Here is a 19,036-nt window from a genome sequence, read left to right as displayed (position 1 = left end):
TAATCTATACACAGACATAGCAACCCAGTATTCTAGTAAATAGTATCATTTTCTTTTTAATCTGTATAACTGAACTGCTTTGGTAAGAGTTGGTTTCAAAATGAAAATACTTCTGAATTATTTATTCCTGGCTTACAGACTTTTCACCATTGCTGCTTTCTCTAACCAGAAAGTTCATCTTTCTCCCTAAATTAGTGGCTTTCAAACTCTTCAGATACTATACAACAAGAAATACATTTTATTTATATAAACAACCTAGTGTGTGTATATATATATGGCTCTATAAAGCAATACTTTACTAAGTTCCATGCACTGACATTTCTACTCTGTTTTATTATTTCATTATTTAAAAAGCGAAAGAGATTTTCTTTATTACAAATGTGTCAAGACCTGTACCAATGGGTCCTATACAATCCTCTTTCCAGCTGGAAAAGAGTGCTCTAAATAATAACCATTCTTTGAAGCCTTACCCAAACCCAATCAACGAGCCTTCATTGACTACCTTATTCTCAGCTTTTCTGAAATCCCTATCATATTGTATTTTCTGTACAACTCAAACTTTACATCGTAAACATATCCAGCATATCCAGGGCAAAGCTCTGTCCCTTAGCTCTGACTTGCTCAATTCATAGTATACTACTTAATAAATAAATACATTGCTCAATATTTGACTATTGTGCTTCTGAATCTTACAATCGGCAACACGCACTTCTTCAGTTAGGATTTCTTTAATGTGGGGCATTGAAAAATGGTTTAATAACATATTAACTTCAAATCCGAAAAAGGCGAAGTGGTACCAACTCTGTTTACATGTTTTTATGCAAGCCAATTCATCAATATACAAACTTTTTCTAATAACTATTCAGCAGACGAAATGTTATCTTGATACAGTCACAGAAAAGTCACTGAACTAAATTCTCATGAGTAAAATGTTCTGGGGATTGATAAAGTGGAAAGTGCTCTTGGGGATCAGCATTTCTTTACAACTCACTGCAACTAAGGCTTGAATGTATACTTCGAGAACTTCTCCAGTTTTGTGGCACCGCCCAGACTCAGAAGGAAACTGTGTGAGTCTGGCGATTCTGAGACCAGGCCGCGGATGTCCCGGCCTTGTTCTCTGCTGGAGTCTCCCGGAACAAAAGTTACGCCGCCTTGAGAGGCTTGAGTGACTGGGCGGGATTTCCCGTCCAACTCCGCCTGGCTCTCGGCGCGGTAGGTACCTCCGCTCTGGGGCCTGCGTGGCGCTCAGCTCCAGCAACGGCTTGGCTCCGCCCTCTGGTGTCTCCTGGAAAGCGCTCCGCTGGGTCCGCGCGGGATCACTGCCCGGAGCGCGCCTCGGCCTTGGGCGGAGCGGAAGACGCGTGGAGCCGTGAGAGGACTCGCGGGTTGTGCAGGTCTGCATCCCTCTGCTCTCCCGGTGCTGGTCTCTGCGCGTGTCTAGAGACTAGTGGCATGGCCTGAGCCTTGCGGCCGTGGGAAGTGAACCTTCCTTGTCAGAACCCTCGCAGAGGTGTGCTGGGTGTCACCTGTGAGGAGGACTTTGGTCCCTGCGCGGGCGCTTGAGAGTCTTGAGGGACCTTTGGGAAAAAAGGCTTCCCAATTTTTTCCGCAGAACAAAACAAAAAATCCTCCCCCAACACGATGCTTTCTTTCCCTCTATCATGTTCATCATGGCAAAGTCAGTCCTCTAAGGACCCCATCCTTTAATTTTTAGTTTCTGGAGGGGTTCGCGGGAAATTGGTAGTCGTGGAAGAAGCTTAAAACAGACACAGGGATACTTAGGTCATACAGTGTATTTGAAATCTTAAGATTATGGTTACATAATAAGCATAGGGAGGCGTTTGATTCATTTGTCTAAATTCTTTTTTGGGTATGTAAGGCAAATAAGGAAGTCTGTTTTCACGTGCCAGTTCTATGGAGTTGAATGATAAAATCAGTACTTAAGATAGCAACATGTAAGAACTATTTATGATTGGACCCCATCTACTTGGAAAAACTTAAAACAGTGTGCCTACTGTATGTTGGATGCTGTGTAAGGAGCCATTAGTCCTGTATAAAAAACCTTGGTATCTTGGATTAAAAGAAAAAATGTTGAACTTGTACATATTATGTGACCAGTTCTTGAAAATACTCCAGAAAAAAAAATTTTTTTTTTTGAAGTGAGTTTTATCCAGTACGGAAGTGGTCCACAACAAAGGACAGGGGAATTTTAGATAATGTTCAGTTGGGAAGCCAGTCAGCTTAGAATAATGGAAAAGCGAGGAGTTTTTAACATCATTATTTTTTGTGTGTCGGGGAGGGGGTGGGGAAAAAAGTTGCCAGGCTGCTGCTTGTACAGGCTGCAGATGGCTTTCAGAGGTAGTTTGTTAGGTAATTCAGTAATGAGATGAGATGCATATTGTATACCTTTTTCTCAGAATGGTTTTGATTGAGTTAACAAATATTTGTTGATTATCTCCTGTTACATAAGAATTAGGAATATCTGAGATCAGGAAAGAATTCTGCTTTTGCAGAGTTGACTGTTTGGAGTGAATCTTCTCTGAAAGGTTGCTTCTAAGTTAAGTACATTTTTCTGTGTCAAATATGTGGAACTAATTATAAGTTTTAAGAGGTAAACAGGTGTAAGAGATTGCCCTACCTCACATATAACTTGATAAGAAACTGAATTAGTGTCCTGACTTTTAAAGTCTGAAAATAGAAAGTTATGTGAAAGGTAGAAATGGTGCAATTTGGTGAGTTTAATTAGTTTTTTTGGGAAATAAAAGGAGAAGTGAAAACATTCCTTTTTTCAGCTTGAGTTACAGAATGGTGGATATACTATCAGGTATTTGTTAGTTTCTTAGGAATACTCATTATGTTTTATCTTTAATCTCCACAACTCCAGTTACATTTCTCCAAATATATTTGATATTAGCAAGTTTGTTTTGAAGGTTTTGAATAGTCATGTTTGCAACAAACTATTTGAACACATTTAAAGTAGGCTACTGGCTAGGTCAGAGTATATTTCCAATCATATGGTTTCAGAGACCTTTGGAGGAAGCTCTTCATGATTTACAACCTCTTAGCCTTTTTTTATGTGGCTACTTCATCCACAGATGAGAGTGTGTTGATGAGACACTGGAAAGAGCCAGAAATATTTTCCTTTCACTATCTCAGATATTTCTGTTGTTTGATTTTTGTAGAGGAAAAAAAAAAACATATCTACTTGGTTATGTGGGTGGAAAGTTAGTGACATTCAGGGTTATAAATTAGTGATAATCAGGGTTATAAGTTAGTGACATTCAGGGTTATATTTCTGAGACATCTCAAGAGAGTGTACATTGTGAGCTCTGGAATATCTGCAAATAATTTTTTGTTGAATATCGGGCAATTATATTGAACTTCATAGCATCCACAGGAATTGGATTCTTCAACCCCACTATGTCTGGGCCAAGCTGTTTGACAGCACATGTGCACATGTATACCCAGAATTAGTCCAGTCCTTTTTTTTTTTTTTTTTTTTTGTAAGGCCTTGATTTGGATAACTCAGAATGCTTAGTCTTAAAATGTTTTTCAGAAGGTACCTCAGGTGACACCAGAACAAACCCAGACTGACAGGGTGTAGACAAAACATAATTAGCATCCTGAATGCAGCAAGGCTGTACTGGATGGCTTGTGATTATTGAAACTTTGTTGGCTGACTGTAGTTCTCATTTCTGGGGACTTAGAGGATCTCTCCCCAAACTTTTAATGTTGCTTTTGTCCCTAGATTAAATTTTTTATCTTAAGGTTTTTTTTATTTCCTTCCCTTAATCTGTAGGTGGACTCTGTAAAATATCTGAAAATGTATAGAAAATATTTGGTTTCATATGTACATTTTCTAGAGATAAACAAGATTTTCATGTGGTTGCTAATTTCTTCTGAGACTCAAAAAAGAAAAGGGTAGTGTCTAAATATCTCATATTCTACTAGTTGTTAAAGCATGTTCACTAAAAAGCCACTTTTATTTAGGAAGGCGATTTGGAGTGGCATTCGAAGTAGATGTATTCTATTTGCTCATTCTAAAAATCACCTTTGCTGAGCAACCTCAGATATAAATCTGAGCCTATCAGTACATGGCAGAAATATCTACTATGCATATTTTGGTTTTTCCCTGGGATAAATTTGGCAAGTGTGTTTTCCTTTTCCTTCAGTGACTACCAGCATTCTTTTTTTTTTTTTTTTTAAAACATACCTTTGAGTCTCAAGCTTACTGGGATTTACAATCTAAAAAGAAACTCTTAATGAATAATTAAAATTAGGTCACATACTTCTTGATGGCAAATTATGTTGTATATTTATTCTTCTCTGGACTTCTTGTTCACATTTTCTTTAGGAAGCCACAGCTAGTTTCCTGTTGGGAATTATAACATTTCTCCTGTTACTGTTTGTACTCAGCAGTGCCTGGAGTTTCATAAACACCACAATGCCATATAGCTTTATAGTAAGAGAATCATTTTACAACTGTGGAATGCATATCAAATTAACAAGGCCCAGTCTTTCTTCTCCTTTGAAAGATATCTTGCATCGAGGGTATGCAATTTTGGCAGCCATCATGCTTCCATGAAGAATACACAAGTGGAAAACTTATTTTACTATTTTATCTTTGGTACTCAGGAATTTGAATGCGGTATAATTTTAGAAAACAGTAGAAATTCTTTGAGTGGACAATGTTAATCAAATGGTACTCTGTAAAATTTAAATTTTAATATAATTTATTTCACCTTATAGAATATTTTATAAATGATAACTGATAATAGATGTCTCTCTGTATAGTGGATATGTTATATGTGCTTTAAGTTGTAGAGGAATGTATCTTTTAGAACATATATGTATTAGGAAATACAAAGTGTCTTTCTTGTTTTTCCTCTACTCTCACACCATAATCAAAACAGAAAACTTCTGTGACCTCAAAAGGTGTAGAGATTTCTCCCCATCCAGCAAGTCTGCAGTGGATACTAACTGGGTATCCTCTAATTTAATTCAGTTGAACACTACTTGAAGATAATGTCAGATTACACAGAGTGAGGGCTCTGTTCCCAAGGAAGATCCAGTTTCAGATACAGTTGCAAGTTTGGGCCCCAGAACTTCTTACTCACCAGCTATAAATTGAGATTCTCACAACTCCCTTCTCAAACTTGATTAATTTATTAGAATGGTTCACAGAATTCATGGAAATACTATACTAACTTTTGCTGTTTTTTAAATAAAGGATATTTTAAAGTATACAAATATGCAGCCAAGAAAGTGATACACAGGGAAAGGTCTGAGTAGTTCCTAATGCAAGATCTTTATCCATGTGGAAGAGCTGAGGTGGGCCTCCTGGCTTGTGGATAAGTCCTCATTCACCTTTCTGGGAACCTCCAAGTGTTTACCTATCCAGAAACACCCAAACCTGTGCCTTTGGATTTTTAAGGAGACTATACTGTATAGGCATAATTGCTAATAGACTGGATGTGGAACTCAGTAAGTCCTTCTATTAGATTCTTTGGCCTTCCTTCCTCCATGGGTTAGAATCCTTTCTGAAATCCTGAGTCTTATCATTCACAATCAGACAAGGTGGGTATGAAAATTTAAGATTAGAGTTTCTGTGATCTGTTGGGAAGAAGGGGAAAGAGTTACGATCCAGGAATTGTGGATAGAAATATTTGTATATACATACACACATACTTAATTATATTATAATATCCAACAAAATTTTACTGATATTTTCATTAGAGTCCAGGATGAGATTTAGGGACATGATATTATGCAGTATCAATTCAAGGTCAGTGTAGAGTTGAATATATTCCTGGCTGATACCAGGATATGAAACCACTGAATTCTTAATATTTATAAAACAAAATTTCCATCTCTGGAACAAAAAAGGGAGTTAGAAAATTGATTGTCAGTGCCTAAACTTTATATTTGAAATATTTTTTTTAGGATAGCATCTTTCTATTTTTATGGAAGGAAGGACCCAAAGATATAACTGTAATTTGCTATTGTGAGTTTATTGCTTCTTAATTTTATGTTTTAAAGTATGCCAATTCAGTGGCTTTAAAACTTGTTAATATTTCTTAATGAGTACTAACACCAGCATACAATTGTGAATTAAACTGAGTAATTTTCTTTGTGGAAACTGTAAAATGTTTCCTGTTTTAACTTGTACCTTTCAACTTTTTTATTCACAGTGCACCTATAATGTGTTTTAGAAGTAGATGTTAAACTTCAGTTTGAAGGAAGAATGTCTCTCAATCCATCTGTATTTCTTAAAGAAATCGAAGAAAATAATTCAAAATTTGTGGAAACAAACAAAACTACTTCCATAGCTTCAGAAAATCCCCTTCAAAACTTATGCTTAGCATCTCAAGAAGTTCTTCAAAAAGCTCAGCAAAGTGGGAGATCAAAGTGTCTCAAATGTGGTGGTTCAAGGATGTTTTACTGCTATACATGTTATGTCCCAGTTGAAAATGTACCTATTGAACAGATTCCACTTGTGAAGGTTGGTAAGATATTTAATTGTTTGAAAGTAGGAAAATAGATTTTCAAAAGATGTTTCATATGTGCTGGTTCTAATGTAATTGATAAGCTGGATAAATAATGTCATTATGAAAACAAAATTTTTTAATGAAAATTGAAACTGCCCTCTGGTAAACACAGTTATTGTTAACACTGTCCCCTCAATTATTTAAGATATATCATCCTATAAAATATGTGAATATAGAATTCAAACATCTATTTCTATAATTTGATCTGTTTTTGTGCTGTACATAGCATCAGAAATCTTAGACTTATTCATTGAGAACTAACAGTACCTGGATTGGGTTCTGGGGTCACAAATTTTGCATATTGTCTGATATTTAGATAATTTAGTTCATAAGACTTTCCCTTTTTATTGTGTAATTTATAAATTAGGTTAGGTACAAGATTTTCAAAATTTATTAATGAGAGTCATGTATCCTTGCTATAAATTATATCCTTCAAGATAGCCAGGTGGTCAAAAATATTGGTGATAGCTTTTGGAATATTCAACTCATCAATTATATAATGAAGTCAGTTTTATTAATAATAGAATTAAAAGTACTTTGTTATGATCTGCTTTCTATTTTTTTCCTTTCTATTCTCTTCCTACTTTACCTGGGTTAAGACAATGCTGACCTGGTACTCAGAGATCCTGGGGAAAGGGAATATAGTGTCAGCTGAGACTGAGCTTCATGAGGAAAGTCTGATGTAGAGCTCAGCCAGAAGTAGACTGATGTAAAATCATTTGTGAACTGCCTACTTAAATGGTAAATTTTCTATAAATAGAAGTTGGTTTGATGATTGAAGCAATTGACTCTAATGTGTAATTGATCCCTGGGCCTAAGTGGAAGGGTAGCAGATAATGGTGTTTGAAACCCTAACTGAAAACTATTTAAAGTACTTATTTATGGGCTAAGGTCTTTTTGGTGTATGTTATTTACATAATTGTCCAGAAAAAAAAAGTTATGTATGAAATTGGGCCTACCTTGTAGTGTACAGCAACTGCTCCTTTTAAAAAGCTTTGGAAATAATGATACAACAATATGGATGAATCTCAAAATAATTATTCTCAGTTAAAGAGGGAAGATGAGGAATACTTACTGTATGATTTAATTTATTTCAAAATTATAGAAAAGTAAACCAATCTAAAGTGACATCTAGATTACCTGAGGATTGGGAGTGTAGTAGTTGAGGAAGAGGGGGAGAAACAGAAGACTTTTGGTAGTGGCAAATCATTGTCTTGATTGTGGCAATTGCTTCACAGGTATAATATACATTATAATTATTAGAATTGTAACTTTGTTTAAAATGTTTAGTTTAAAATACAAGAAAAATAGTTTTTATTTCAGAGCAAATTCCTAGAATCTTGCCTGTTTAGTATGGAATGGGCACTTGAAGATGGTAGGAAATATGTTTTTAAATAGCATTTTAAAACGTCTTTTAAATTCTGAAGTAAAGAACCCATCTCAGGAGGGGTTCTTATTATACATAATGGGGAAGATGTAGCTTACATTTTCATGGTTATGGCTGAATACATGATGTGTATAGGCATTATAAAGAGAGCTAAACCAAATAAATCAAAGTAAAATAATGAAAATCTCTAACTCAAGAAATCCGAGAGAGTATATTTTGTCTAGAGACAGGTGTAATCCATAACACAATGAATAGTAAGGGGAAGGTGGGCAAGGTGATTTTGAAGAAAGTTATTTGTGATAGAAAGATTACATCTCTTAGACCTATTACTGTTTTTCTAATTGATAGTTATTTATGCTGTTAAAATATGCTGCTGAAAATCACAACATTCAAAACAGAGGATACCTTTGGCTTGAGAGGATCTGTAAGGAAAAGAATTTCAGCTTGATTTTTAAATCTTAAGTATTGTTCAACATTGCATTTCCTTTAAAAATAGCATAAAATAAACAAACCTAGAGTTTATAGGAATTATAAAAAATATTCTTGGCAAAAATACTGAAATGTGAGGAATTAGATTCATTACCCATATAAATTAAGTAAAATAACACTAGATCTTTGCTTTAGGAGCAGATTGTGTGTTAAATGAGTTGAATATATTTGATCTATAATATGATTAACAATATTGAGGAAGAAATTTGGGTTTGTTTTGTTTTGACTTTCACCATTCTTAATATTCTGGTTTAGAAAAATATGATTATAGAAACTTAGTGTGAACTTGATGTTTTATAGACTTTTATTAACATAAAATTATAATTTTTATATTTGTTTTGTTCATTTGTCTTTTTTTCCCTTCACTTTAGCTTCCATTGAAGATTGACATCATTAAACATCCAAATGAAACAGATGGCAAAAGTACTGCTATACATGCAAAACTCTTAGCACCTGAATTTGTGAACATTTACACATACCCTTGTATTCCAGAGTATGAAGAAAAAGACCATGAAGTAGGAAGCTTATTTTTTACAACTCTTCATATTAAATATAAAAATTAATTTTAAACACCAGTTGCTTTTCTGAACTAACTTAAACACAATTTAATATTTTTCTTAATAATCTAGTATTATGCTCATATAACATTAAACAACATGTAGTTTACTTCATTGGTGTCTTCACAGGTCAAGTGATCCTAAACTATTATGCTTTTTGGAATCTTCTGCTAAATTTTCAGTTTTTCTATCTTATTTCTTTAGAGTTTTACTCTTTGCCAGTATTACAATGCCTGCTTTTTCTTTCTTCTCTCATCATTTTCCATCTCTAATACAGCATCTAGCTGTCTAATTTGAGGCAGACTGGGATACCAAATTAGAAATGTTGTTGGAGTATCTCTATAAGAAGAAAAGAAAGACTGAGATAGAAGGTTTTTCATGAATTTTTTCTAAAATAAAAGCGTAGTACGTAGCTTTTATAATGTGTCTTGACTGCTCAGATGTTTTCCTTGTTCATGTCTAGATTCTCAGTTGGTTTTCACATAGTTTATATTATTATACCAGTGGGATATTACTGGTCTTACAATAAATAGGTCTCAGAAATTAGGCCTCGGGTACTTTTGAAAGAAGCATTAAACTCTTTAGGTTTCCTGGGGGCCATTGTGAGTGTGGCTAACCTAGAAACAAAATAAAAAATTTATATATTCATTTGTTTCAGAAAGAACTTGGTTTTCTTATCAATTTACATATGTTTGATTGAATTTATTTACTAAGTTGTGTTTGTAAATAATATCTGAGTTTTAGATCTAGGAATATATTTTTATTTCTTTCTCTGGTCAGCTAGATACACTTATGTTGATTAAATGGAACACATTGTATTATACTATTGAACCCTGCCATTAATAATGGCTATAAAGACCCATTACATCAATTCCTTGCCAGCATTCACTATATATGTATCTTTGCTTATCATGTAGGTGAAAATAGTATTTAATCATTGAGCAGTAGTCAGTGGTTCTTTTATAAATTATCATGCACTTTGCCTTTTTATCTTGTGAAATGTACTTTTGATTTTTAATTCAAGATACATTTAACTTTGCCCTCTCAATCAGTGAATAAATTATTTTGAAGTAATACTTTAAGATGGTTATTATGATTTTAGATTATTAGGGAAGAGCCAAAATCTTTATCATGAATATTGAAGAAACATATACAGTAGGACTAACCTAATACTTGTTTCTCACATATTCAACATATTTTCTCCCTAAAGTCTTAGGTCACTTTTGAACTTATTTTGATCATAGCACACAACTAACCTCAGTTTGTTTGTTTGTTTGTTTTAGGTTGTACTTGTTTTTCCTGGACCTCAGTCTATCTCAATAAAAGATATTTCTTTTCACTTGCAAAAAAGGAGTCAAAATAAAAGTAGAGGCCAAAATGATGACCTTGACAAGCCATCTTTTAAACGAAAAAAAATTGAAGATCAGGAGGACTATGATTTGAATGATAGTATGTGCAAAAACGCAATACTGAAAAAAATTATCTTTATAGATAGCACCTGGAACCAAACAAACAAAATATTCTCTGATGAGCGACTTCAAGGTAAGGACAAAAAAAGGTTTGTTTGGTTTTTATTTATTTATTTATTTATTTATTTATTTATTTATTTATTTAGATTGCTCCTCCTCTATCAATGTTTATTTTCAAAAAACTTCAGATTTATAGTAAAAAGTAAAATTATATTTAATATGTATACATTTGCCTTATTTCTATTCCTATATTAGATGTGTGTGTGTGTGTGTGTGTAATAGTGTTTAACCATTTGAAAATTAAGTTGCAGGCTTCTCAACACTTTACACTGGTAAAACATTTGGAATTATTTTCTCTGTAAAGTCTGGCAAAAGGTACATTTTCACATTTTTAAGTGCATTCTTAATTTCAGAATTCATAATAAGATAATGAAGCATAATTTCTATTAGACTGAGGTTTAGAGTTAGTTTGTTCAGCTTAATCCTATCAAATAATAAAATGTTTTGAAATGAAAAACCAATGATTTATAACAAAAATGGATTGTTTCTTGTGGAAGTAACTTGGCTTCTCCAGAACTTGGTATTTCACATGTATAGAGGTCATATTTGGAAAGCCCCAATAATTCCCCATGGTACAATAAGGAGCCAGTAGGAGCAGGGAATAATTGGGGCTTTGCCAATTATTACCTTAACATGGTAATTACAAGGAGCAAATGAAAGAAGATAAGTTAAAATCCTTGGCAAAACTGTTTAAGAAAGAGATTATCCAAAGTCTCTTGTACTTTAGATTTGCCCAAAATAGATTTGTACAAAGGATTTCTGTTACTTCTTCCCAATTCACATAGAAAGTGTATGTTTCAATTCTGTGCTAGATCAAAATTTTTTTTCCTGCTCACCCGCCAGTCCCTCTAGATCATAATTTTTTAAAAACTTTTTTTTAGTTGTACATGACACAATACCTTTATTTTATTTATTTATTTATTTATTTTTTATGTGGTGCTGAACCTAGTGCTTCACACGTGCAAGGCAAACACTCTACCACTGAACCACAGCCCCTAGATCATAATTTTTAAAAGAGGTTTCTAAATCCCTTCAACATCATGAAATAAATTTCTGGGGGTAATTTTCTCTGTGTGTCAAAACACAACAGTGTGTTGAAGTTAGTTTTTTCACCACTGATGACCAAAAGACCTGACAAGAATAATTTTAGAGGAGAAACATTTATTTGGGGCTAAGGGTTTCAGAGGTCTCAGTACATACATGATCATCTCCATTGCTCTGGGCTCAAGGTAAGGCACAGCGTCAGGACAGAAGGGCATGGTGGAGGAAGGAAGTTCAGGACATGGCAATCAGTAGGCATAAAGAGCTCTGGCTCACCAAGGACAGAATATAAAACCCAGAAGCATGCCTCTAGTGACCCACCTCTTCCAGCCACACCTACCTGCCTATAATTACCACCCAATTAATCCATTCAAATGTTAATTCATTGATATAGGTTAAGACTCTTCTAATCCAATAATTTCACTTCTAAATTTCTATGAGTTGTTTTAAACATGAGCTTTGGGGGGACAGCTAAGATCTAAATCATTACATAGAGGAAGATGGAGTGCCTAATTTAATCACAAAAGGTTAACCTAAAACTACAAGAATAGGGTGATATAACATTTTTGAAGATTGACCATAGAAGCTTTGGGGAAATAAGGAAGACAATTGGTTTCCTTTTGTAGTAGGTGGTCCAAATTATTAAAAATTATGTATACTCTAATTTCTTATGAAAATTAGCCTTCTTTCTGATTGTACTGACAAAATCTTTAAAGTGGTACTTTTTATAAGCATTGCCTACATTATACTCACTGTGTTAATAAGTGTTGTATTGTATATAGATGCTTATTGACTTATAGTAGGTTGCATTCTGATAAACCTAGCATAAATTGTAAATATCATTAAGTTGAAATTGAATTAAATAATTAACCTACCAAACATCATAGCTTAGCAACACTGTAGACTATAAAAAACAGTTGTTTGCCCTCCAGATTACATGGCTGACTAGAAGCTGCACCTCTCTGCTGCTGCTGCCCAGTATCTCACCAGTATATCATATTACATATCATTAGCCTGGGAAAAGGTGAGAATTGGAAGAATAATTTCTATAAAAAAGCATATTGCTTTTGTACCATTATAAACAAAAAAAGTCATAAGTCAAACTATTCTGAGTTGAAGACTATTTGTACGAATTACCCTGTTCAGTTCTTAAAACAACCACAGATAGGTTAAGAATTTCTCATTTTGCAGTTGGAGAAATTCAGGAACAGTTTTGGAGGGAAAAACTATTTGTAATTCTCTCCTTTAAAAGTTATTAATTGCTAGATATACTAGAAAGGGAATTTTTAAAGTGTATATGTTGAATTTTTAAATGTTAATTTTTATGTAATTCAACATATTTTTAAAGATTCCTATATATTTTAAAGCATATTTTAAAAACATATTGGATTAGTGGTGATAACTACTAAAAATTTATTTTTATATTTAACATATTTTAGAATATATTAGAAATATTAGAGAAACAAGAGTTTAAGGATAGTTAAGAACTTAGAACATTTTCAAATGTCTGCCTTTACCTCTTGATGGTAATTAACATTGATACAAATGTTTTAAAAGGACTTAGTCTTAGTTTTGTTTGGTATAACTATTGTTTGTCTTTGAATCAGAATTATTTAAATTGAAATGTTTTTAAACTACCTAGACAGAATGCTTTAAATGCAGATTTTTTAAAAATTTTTCCATTTATTCCATTATTTATTGAATATTGTGCCATATATTTGTTGAATACCTATTACTGGATAGGCAGTGTCCTAGATTTGAGGGAAGCAAAGGAGAAACAGGCAAACTGTGCCCTCTCAATGATTACAGTAGCTATCAATTATAGTTGTGTTCAGCTGCATGGAACAGAAGCCTAGTTAGAACCTTTTAAACAAGTATCAGGTTTACTTGTCACACAAAAAAGTCCAGAGGTGTATAGCCTAGGGTTGGTATAGGGACTTCACAATGCTATTAAGAGCTCATACTTCTGTTTTCCTCATTCACTATTTCTTCCATCCTCATATAGCTTGTCATGGAGATAGGACATTTTTTCCAGGCAAGACAAGGGGCAAAAGATATATGTGTGTGTGTGTGTGTGTGTGTGTGTGTGTGTGTGTGTGTGTGTGTGTGTGTGTTTTAGTACAAAAGTCAAACAAATAGAAAACAATTACATTCCTGAAGGTTCTCCTTATAGATGTTAGTTTTTTCTCTTTGGCCAGAACTGGTTCACATGATTATCTTGGCTATAAGGAAGGCTGAATAATTGTTTTTTAGCTGGACACATGCCACACTGAAAAGAATTGAAAGTTGGTTAACATGAGAAAAAAAGAGAGTAGATGTCAAGCAGTATTGGGCATTTTCTGCTAAATAATCGATTTTAGGAAACAGATAAACAGGTAAACAGATAAGAAAATTCACTGGGTGTGAAGTGCAGTAGCATTATTTAGGAGACTGCCTGGAATCTCTGAAAGATTCTTAGAGTTGCTATCTGTTGAAATATTGAATAAATTGGTAAGGGGTAACATTTCAGGACAAAAGAATGACCTATGCATAAAGGTATTAAAAATAATTTAGCACTTAAAAAACTGATTTAATATGGTCTACAATATATACATATGCAAATGGCAGAAAAAACTAGAGAAATTCAAATTGTGAATGCCCTTAGATATCATGCCTGGGAATTTGGTCTTTGATCCATGGGGGTGTGATTAGTTTGTATTCTAAGTGTAATGGAAAGAACTGAGCTGGGAGTTGACTTCCAGAAACAGTTCTGTCACTATGTGTATTGGCAAAGAGTTGGGATTTTGGGGGATGTGGGAGAGTGGGAATGTTATTACATTTTAAAGTAAGTTATTATGTTTATTTTTAAAATATGTAATATTAAGTTATAGAGCAGAATGATATAATGAACAGTGAAGAGCCCCAGCACCAGAATAATATCAATAATTTCTATTGGTTTTTCTATTCCATATCATTCCCCTTTCCCTCTGACAGTAAATTATTTTCCTGAATTCTGTGTTTTTCATTCTTTTGGGGTTTTTTTTGATTGTAATATTATATGCATGTGTTTTCATAAGTTATGTGTTGTCTTATTTGATGTCTGACTACATAAATATACTCATATAGTCTCATCTCCTATTGATAAAGCACTTGGGTTATTTCTAGGTTTTTGCTATTATAAATAGTGCTTCTATAAACATTATTGTACATATGCAAACTCCTCTAGGAAACATACCTAGCAGTTGAATTGTTTGGTTGGTTGTTGAATATGAAAATGTTCAGCTTTGTACGACAATGCCAGATTATTTTCAAAGTGGGTTTATAAATTCATAATCAAATCATTAATATATAAAAGTTTCCATTGATTCATAATCCCTCCTATGTTGATATGTCATGTGTCTGCTTTTTCCAAGTCTGTTGTGTATAAATGCTGTCTTGTTATGGTATAATTTGCATTTATCTAGTTACTAATTGTATTGAGCAGCATTTTGTTTATTTTGCCTTATACACATGCTATTCTGTGAAATTTCTAGTGTTTTATTTATCCTCTATTGTTTTGAAATATCTTTGCAGTCTGGTTCATCTTTGTAATTTCTTTTTGGTAGATTTTGAGGAAAATTAACTTAAGTTAGTATATTTTAAATTTTTATAGATTTTTGCATTTTCTGTGCAAATAATATCACTTGTATTCCTTCCAGTTCTCATGTGATCAATTCATTAACTAATTTTATTTTTCTTTTTGCTATGTTAACTAAGACCTCATGCAATATTGAATGAAAACTCTGTAGAGGTTATATTTCTCATGTTTCAGGCTGATAATCTATCTTTTAAGTAGCAGATTTATAATTGCTGTGAATATTGATATATTTGGATCTGTTTTTACTGTCTTAATTTTTATTTCTATTTGAATATTTTAAAATATGTTTTCCTGGCTTTTCTTTGATTGAATGACATTTTTTTAAAATTCCTTTCTGAATTCTTTCAGAGGATTGTGGATATGTCACTTTAAAATGTTCAAAAACAAACAATATTTTAACCTGTCCTTTTAGACAATGTAAGGACTTGGTACACTTATGCTTCATTCAGCCTTCTCCTGGTTCACAGTCTTATTATTACTATTCATTATTTTTGTTCTGTCCTTTATTTTGAGCCCACAAATTAGATATTATCATTTTTGTTTTATACATGCAACCTTTATTTGGATTTGCATAGATGTTTACCATTTTATTTGCTCAGCATTCTTATAATATAATACTTTGCTGAAATATATTCTTTAGGAACTCTTTTAAATAGGTTTCTTGTTGGCATGGTTCAGTTTTTGTTTATTAATGTTTTTAATGTTTTCATGCTTTTCCTTGATGCATTATTCTGCTGCGTATGCAATTTGTTGCCAGGTTTTTTTTCTTTTCTTTTTTGACATATTGACAATATTATTTCAATGTCTTCAACATTCTTTTGTTGTGAATAAAGTTTCTTGTCACTTATCATTCCTTTGCATGTGATATGTCCCTTTTAAATAACTTCTTTTAAAATCTTCTCCTTGATGTTTCACAGTTACATTACTATGTATTGGTCCTAGACAGATTGAATTTATTCTGCTTCAGATACATTATGGTTCATGTATATGTAGCTTTGCATTTTTAAAAATAATTCCTGAAAAAGTCATAGGCATCATCTCTTTAAATGCTATATCTATTTGTTTTTTCCTTCTTGAACTCCTATTAAACATTTGATCCTCCATATCTCTTAATACCTTAAAATTTCTTATTTATTTCTTGTTCATTTTGTATATTTCTTTTTTTTCTTTTAACTTTTTCTTTTTTTTTCATTTTTTTATTGATTGTTCAAAACATTACAGAGCTCATGATATATCATCTTTCATACATTTGACTCAATTGGGTTTTGAACTCTCCAAATACATATTGCAGACTCACTTCTGTTACATACTCACATTTTCACATAATGGCATATTAGTGACTGTTGTATTCTGCTACCTTTCCTATCCCCTACTATCCCCCCTCCCCTCCCCTCCCCTCCCATCTTCCCTCTCTACCTCCTCTGCTGTTGTTCAATTCTCTCCCTTTTTTTCCCCCTCCCCCTTGCCCCTCATAACCTCTTATAATTTTGTGTATCACTGAAGGTCTCCTACCATTTCCATATGCTTTCTCTTCTCTCTCCCTTTCTCTCCCCCCATTCGTCTTAGTTTACTGTTAGTCTTTTCCTCATGCTCTTCCTTCCTGTTCTATTCTTAGTGGCTCTCTTTATATCAAAGAAGACATTTGACATTTGTTTTTTAGGGCTTGGCTAGCTTCACTTAGCATAATCTGCTCTAATGCCATCTATTTCCCTGCAAATTCTATGATTTTGTCATTTCTTAGTGCTGCATAATACTCCATTGTGTATAGCTGCCACAATTTTTTTATCCACTCATCTATTGAAGGGTCGGGCTCCAAATTCCTTAATAGAACGCCCGTAGCCCAAGAGTTAATAACAAGAATAAACAAATGGGACCTACTTAAACTAAAAAGTTTTTTTCTCAGCAAGAGAAACAGTAAAAGAGGTAAATAGAGAGCCTACATCCTGGGAACAAATTTTTACCCCTCACACCTCAGATAGAGCCCTAATATCCAGAATGTACAAAGAACTCAAAAAAATTAAACAATAAGATAACAAATAATCCAATCAACAAATGGGCCAAGGACCTGAACAGACACTTCTCAGAGGAGGACATACAATCAATCCACAAGCACATGAGAAAATGCTCACCATCTCTAGCAATCAGAGAAATGCAAATCAAAACCACCCTAAGATACCATTTCACTCCAGTAAGATTGGCAGCCATTATGAAGTCAAACAACAATAAGTGTTGGCGAGGATGTGGGGAAAAGGGCACACTTGTACACTGCTGGTGGGACTGCAAAATGGTGAGGCCAATTTGGAAAGCAGTATGGAGATTCCTGGGAAAGCTGGGAATGGATCCACCATTTGACCCAGCTATTGCCCTTCTCGGACTATTCCCTGAGGACCTTAAAAGAGCGCACTATAGGGATACGGCCACATCAATGATTATAGCGGCACAATTCACAATAGCTAGACTGTGGAACCAATATTTTTTATATTTCTGAGGTAGCTTTGTTGTAAAAGTGAAATCTGACAGTAAAAAATCATTTATGACTCAGAGGTTCCTAATTGGTTAGTGGACTAACTGATTTTGATGCTACCTTCTCCCTTTTATTTTTCCCTTTGAAATACAATATGCTAAAAATATGGCTAATGAATATAACACAAACCTAAGTACTGAACTGATGAGCTGAAAGCTTTTTGGGTTTGCATGCTGACATCTGAGTTGTAAAAGATAAAGAGTTCTGCATCATTAATCATTTCCTCTTTATATGTATAAGACCAAGTCATTCTAGCTGACTGTAATTGAGGCTAAGCAGCATGGATGTGATGGAGCTAAAGAAATAGCTCTATGTAGTCTGATCATGAAGATGTAGCCTAAAAGTGACAATCTAAAAGTAAACTTTTATCAGTATTAAGAACCATTAAGTTTCAAGAATGACATTTTAAATTCAGTTTTTCAGAGAAATGAAATCCTTTTGAACACTGGTAAATTTAGTCTTGTCGTGGGTTGAAGTTTTAAAAGACTAGTACTTGTATATTAAAAGTTACCTACTTTTCCTCCATTGCTACAAGGTGGATGACTCATGGTTAAGATTTTATTCTGTGTCTTATATTGCTTCTATATATACCTCAGTACATTTAAAATCATAATCTTACTTGGATTGAAGCAACTTACCTATGTATTTCTTTAAAGTCCTTAAAATAATTAAAGAATTCATTATTATTGTATCACACCCTTGGTTTAAAAGTATTTATATTTTTTCTTTTTTTTTTTTTCTTCTTCTTTTTTTCTTTTTTTATGGCAGGGTTGTTACAAGTTGAATTGAAAACAAGAAAAACTTGCTTTTGGCGCCATCAAAAAGGAAAGCCAGATACTTTCCTTTCCACAATTGAAGCCATTTACTACTTTCTAGTAGACTACCATACTGATGTATTAAAAGAAAAATACAAAGGACAATATGACAATCTTTTATTTTTCTACTCTTTTATGTACCACTTGATAAAGAATGCCAAGTGCTCTGGAGATAAGGAAACAGCAAAACATACCTAGTAGTTGATAACAAGCCACCTATCATTTTATTTTGCTAAAATTAATAAACTTATAGTTGTGCTTTGTTTATTCTTGGGAAATAATTGTGTATAATAGCTGCAATACCACTTGAAAAAATTCCATTTTCACCCATATTTTTTAAAACAAAATTGTATCTGAAGCAATTTTTCAGAGATAAAGTTGATTTAAAAACCTTATTTTGCAACAAACAATAAAAAAAATTTAAAAAAATAAAAAAAACCTTATTTTGAAAGTTATTTGCTCAATTTTGGCATATCAGTTTTATTGCTATATTTTAATAAAATATTTTATCTATGTAATTATAATTAAAT

The 19,036-nt window shown here is 33.2% G+C and overlaps 2 protein-coding genes across 2 annotated transcripts in view; one reads left to right on the top strand and one right to left on the bottom strand.

Annotated features, from left to right (window-relative positions):
• The window catches only part of Fam227b (family with sequence similarity 227 member B), a 69,074-nt gene extending 67,784 nt beyond the window's left edge, over positions 1–1,290 (bottom strand). The window contains exon 1 of the mRNA XM_078049018.1: positions 992–1,290. The gene's annotated coding sequence lies outside the window, so the exon portion shown is untranslated. The remainder of the gene's footprint in view (positions 1–991) is intronic.
• On the top strand, positions 1,247–18,771 carry Dtwd1 (DTW motif tRNA-uridine aminocarboxypropyltransferase 1). Its single transcript, XM_005316922.5, has 5 exons — positions 1,247–1,394; positions 6,192–6,502; positions 8,796–8,939; positions 10,265–10,523; positions 18,460–18,771. The coding sequence occupies exons 2-5, from the start codon at positions 6,245–6,247 to the stop codon at positions 18,702–18,704; spliced, it is 906 nt and encodes a 301-aa protein (XP_005316979.1). The 5' UTR covers positions 1,247–1,394; positions 6,192–6,244; the 3' UTR covers positions 18,705–18,771.
• Positions 18,772–19,036: the final 265 nt, after the last annotated feature.

The sequence above is a fragment of the Ictidomys tridecemlineatus genome, chromosome 5, assembly GCF_052094955.1.
Source record: "Ictidomys tridecemlineatus isolate mIctTri1 chromosome 5, mIctTri1.hap1, whole genome shotgun sequence".
NCBI lineage: Eukaryota > Metazoa > Chordata > Mammalia > Rodentia > Sciuridae > Ictidomys > Ictidomys tridecemlineatus.
Note: the sequence above shows the minus strand (reverse complement) of the source record. Positions and strands in the feature narration are given on the sequence as shown.